The 4,466-nt window shown below is 60.3% G+C and overlaps 1 protein-coding gene across 1 annotated transcript; it reads right to left on the bottom strand.

Moving 5' to 3' along the window:
- Positions 1 to 490: 490 nt before the first annotated feature.
- Positions 491 to 4,211, bottom strand: AQP5 (aquaporin 5). Its single transcript, XM_059403062.1, has 4 exons — positions 3,552 to 4,211; positions 2,473 to 2,637; positions 1,997 to 2,080; positions 491 to 1,212 (listed from the first exon to the last, which is right to left on the bottom strand). Exons 1-4 carry the CDS (start codon positions 3,912 to 3,914, stop codon positions 1,027 to 1,029), a joined length of 798 nt encoding a protein of 265 aa, XP_059259045.1. The 5' UTR covers positions 3,915 to 4,211; the 3' UTR covers positions 491 to 1,026.
- Positions 4,212 to 4,466: the final 255 nt, after the last annotated feature.

The raw sequence follows: 4,466 nt of genomic DNA, 5'->3' as shown, positions 1-4,466 counted from the left end.
AACATGGCATCTTTTCGGACTAGAGAGGGCAGTCCAGGGCTGTGTCTCCTTCCCAATGACACAGCTGGCTGGTTACCACCTTGGCATCTCAAGGGGCTGCCAGTGGGTTCAGTCCTCCTCCATCCTGCCTGGTACTCCCTGGCACTGGGGCCAAGCCCTCCTCAAGTGGCAGAGACTTACACAGCTGAGGTGGGGGGATGAGCAGGTGGGTGAGTTGGTGAGGACACCTCCTCTACTCCCACTGTCCCCTCCTGACCTCTAGCTCCATTTCTGTGTTTTTGTCTCCTCCTCTCCCTCTCTCTCTTCCTTACCTCATTGCTCTGCCTCTCTAAGCCTCCCCTGGCCTCAGCTTCCCTGTCTTGCCACGGAGAACTATGCAGACTGTGGAGAGCATAGGGGATGACAAAGAGGAGACAGACTGTCCAGAGGGACAGAGGTAATCAGCCAGAGTGCCTTAAGGAGATGCTCTGGGGAGAGATGAGGCAGAACATGAATGTCAGTGGTTTATTGGTACACCCCTGCCCCAAACACCGGCACTACCCTGTGCACCCTTGAGCGGAAATAAATAAGGCAGCATTTAATGAATCAGTCTGTCTCCCTCCCAAGGCAATCTGGGGAGGGGCAGCCTCTTCGGGTCCAAGGGACTGGGACGCCTCTGGCTCTTAAGGTGGGGGCGGGGGGGGGAAGATAGGGGCATACAGACTGCTGGCCACCCCTTCCTAGCTTGGCCCCCATGCAGCCTGTAAGCTTGGTGCTACTTTCAGTCTCTGAGGTCCGACCTCATGGCAGCAGGCTGCCCTGTCCCAGACAGACCCTCCTCCCCATCAGACACCAACCCCTGGCCCCCACCCAAGAGTCCCATCATGGATTCCGGCTCCCATTCCTTATTGTGAAGCTGGGGGAGCCAGCACCTCCTCCCTAGCCCAGAGGACCCAGCTGTAGGGGAAGGAAGCTTTGCTGTCATATATGTACATATTTTGCCCCTGTGGTTCCGGGGCTAGGGGACTGACCCCTTCCTGACACAGGTCAGCGGGCAGTCAGCTCCATGGTCTTCTTTCGCTCCTCTCGTTGCTCTTCCCAGTCCTCCTCAGGCTCATATGTGCCCTTGATGACGGCCACGCGCTCACTCACGCTCAGGGAGTTGGGGAAGAGCAGGTAGAAGTAGAGGATGGCAGCCAGGATGGCCCCCACGATGGGGCCTACCCAGAACACCTGGCGGGGACACGGCAGCATCAGGCGGCTGAGTCTCAGAGACCGACAGCCTCCCCTCCAGAGGACAGAACTATGGACCCTCAGGGGAGGTGGACAAACAGACTTCTGGACCTCCAGAAGGAAAGATTCCCTCCTGCCTAAGGAACAGGTATACTGACACTCCATTCCTCTATGACAGGGAGACCTACAGACACTCAGATCTTCAAAAGAGAGAGATACCCAGAAGGACAGGGCCCCCAGCCTCACTCTAAAGAGACACAAATGACCCTTTGAAGGAAACAGGCATGGAGAGACAAAAGAACTCCTCTGCCTCCCACACAGGAAATGAAAGAGACCCTGGAGAGAGAGAACATGAGGAGGCAACAGATAGACTGTCCAGGGGGACAGGCCCACAGGAAGGAAGACTCTCAGCCCCCTCAACGGGGACAGATTAAAAAAAAAAAAATCAGAGACGACAGACACACAGACATGGTGTGATCCCATCATACCCCAGAAGTACTGACACCAAGTCATCAGAGATCTACACAGAGCAACAGATCTCCTTCCCTTCCCTAGGGGTACAGATACACCCCACCCCAGGCTTGAACCAGGGTCCTCTGCCGTTCAGCTACTCTTGTCCTTGTTCTGGCTGCCTTCCATCCCTTTCTATATTGCTTTTTCTCTCCAGCCACTCCTCCCAGGGCCACCCCAAGGGCTGCACCCACAGCCTCCAGATAGTCCAGGGGCTCTTGGCCGGGTTTCCAGGCCCTCATTGCCAGGGAACCAGGGTAGGGCTGAGACTCACCCAGTGAGCAGAGCTGAAGCGATTCATAACCACTGCAGGGCCGAAAGAGCGGGCTGGGTTCATGGAGCAGCCGGTGAAGTAGATCTGGACAGAGGGAGGCAGGTGGCTTGTCCAACTCCTAAAGGGCCGGTCTTTCCCAGCATCACCCAGAAGTTTAGGGGCTCAGCCAAGTCTCTGAATCAAGTCTCTCGATTTCTAGGCTGCTGACCTCTCCCTCCATGGGTGCCCGTGCTCCCTTCTTTCTTCTCAAGTCCTGTGCTCAGGCTGGATCTCCATTTTCACCCCAACTCCCACTTCCTGGCATATTCCCTCAGGCTAGAGAAGAGCTGTGGGGAGCCAGCTTGGGACAGAGTACAGCAACCCCCCTCCAGGCCTTAACTGCTGGGTTTCCTGGTTCAGAAGGGTGCTGCTCTAGGGTCCCATTATTTGGCCCGATGGGCTCCCCACAACTCCAGCCAAGTGGTAGCATTGCTCACCCCCACAAGGTGGCCCAGTGTGACGGAAAGGCCAATGGACAGGGCCGGAGAGCCCACAGGACTGGTGCGGCGGGAGTCGGTGGAGGAGAAAATGCAGAGTGCCAGCTGGAAGGTCAGAATCAGCTCCACTACCATAGCCTGGCCCTGGGTTGTGTTGTTGTTGAGCTGCAAGGGGAGGGTGGATTAGAACCCCTGCCTTCCAGCTCTATGGCCGGGTGCTTGGGGAATGGGGCTTTGGGCCTCCAGCGACACCTGGAGCCACTGTACCAGAGGGCCAAGCCTTGCACACGTCAGGAAGGTCATTCGCTGAAATGACCTACCTGAGCGTGTGTGCGAAGCTTGGAGTATAGGCCTGTGGCCAAGGAGCTGAGTGCAAGGGAGCTTTTCCTGGACAAGGTCCTGTCAACGGTTCTGCCCAATACCCCACCCCCACAAGCTGGCATTTACCCTCCCTCCTGTGGGCAGCTGCCCAGTTTGCTTGCTGCACCCCCAGCCTGCCTCCCGCCCGTGTCTGACCCGCTGCCAGTGCCAACCTCAAACCCGTCTCTCCGGTGGGGCTGACTCACGGCTTGACAATGGCCGAGAAAATCCTCCTCTGTGTTTGATTAATGAACCCAGTTTGCATGGGACATGGGGACCGAATCTGGGACTGTGGCGGGGTGGTGAGAGCGGGGAACTGGGAGCAGAAACCAATATTCAACAGACCCTACACACTGGTACCATGGTAAGGGGTTCACATGCATGATTTTTAAATGTCACCCCCTAGACACCTGCTGTGGTAGGTTATGACCATCCCCCCACTCCCCATGGAATGGCGGAGAAAAATGAGACCCAGAGGAGCAAGGTCACCCAAAGCCAGGATTTTAACCCGTCTTTGATGTTTCTATGAAACCACTCCATGAGGAGCAGACAGGAGCAGGGAAGGTCCCAAGAGGAAGGCAAAACTCAGGGTTGAGACAGGAGAAAGCCAGAAGTTTCAGGCACCCATTCTGTGGCACCTATCTTTGAAATGGGGTCCGGGCCTGGTCAGGGAGCCCACTTCAAGGTCATTACCCCACCCCAGGCCCGTAGGCACTCACCGCGTTGATGGCCAGATTGCCTCGGGCATTAAGTGGTGCCAGCCCATAGAGGATGCCCGCCCCGGCGATGGCGCCCACCAGCTGGGCCGCCACGTAGAAGACGGCCCGGAGCAGGGAGATCTGGTTGCCCACCAGGAGGGCCAGCGTGATGGCCGGGTTGATGTGGCCGCCGCTCACCGGCCCCAGGGCCTGGGCCAGGGTACCTATGGCCAGGCCAAAGGCCAGTGAGATCTGGAGGATGCTGGGCAGCGCCGACGGCCACTTGAGGGCCGAGCCGAGGCCAAAGAAGACGAAGATGAGGGTGGCCAGGAACTCGGCGAACACTGCCTTGAGGAAGGCCACGGAGCATACCTCCTTCTTCATGGTGGCCGCGGGGGCCCGGCGGCGCCGGCCACGGCGCGGGGCGCCCGTCGGGGCGGCGGCGCAGGGGGCGGGGGGCTGGCTCCCGGGCGCGGCGCGCTCTGCAGCTCCCCCTGAGTGGCTAGTGGCCTGGCGCGGGCCGTGCAGGGGTGCGCTATATAGAGGCCGGCAGCCTGGCGGGGGGGCAAGCGCGGGGAGGCAGTGGGCGGCTCCCGCGCCCGGGGCGCAGCGCAGCGCGCAGAGAGGGAACCTGGCTGCCGCCACCGGCTCGCCGCGGCCCCGGGCACCGCGCGCCCCCGGCCCGCCGCCCGCCCCCACGCCGGGGCAGCAGCGGACGCGCCCGGGCCACGTGACCCAGGCGGCCGCCGTGTAGACCGGCCGGGTGGCCGGGGACCCGCGCATGGTGCGCCCCGGACGGCTCCCGCGCTCTGCTCCGCGCTGCTGGTCCCGGACTGCCTGGGAGACTTTGCGGGGTCCGGCCTCGGTCGTCCTATAGTGCTCCGGGCGTCTACCTCCGCTGGCCCTCTATCTCCGTCCCTTGTCTTTCCCTTTTCT

The sequence above is a fragment of the Mustela nigripes genome, chromosome 6 (assembly GCF_022355385.1).
Source record: "Mustela nigripes isolate SB6536 chromosome 6, MUSNIG.SB6536, whole genome shotgun sequence".
In the NCBI taxonomy this organism is placed as follows: Eukaryota; Metazoa; Chordata; class Mammalia; order Carnivora; family Mustelidae; genus Mustela; species Mustela nigripes.
Note: the sequence above shows the minus strand (reverse complement) of the source record. Positions and strands in the feature narration are given on the sequence as shown.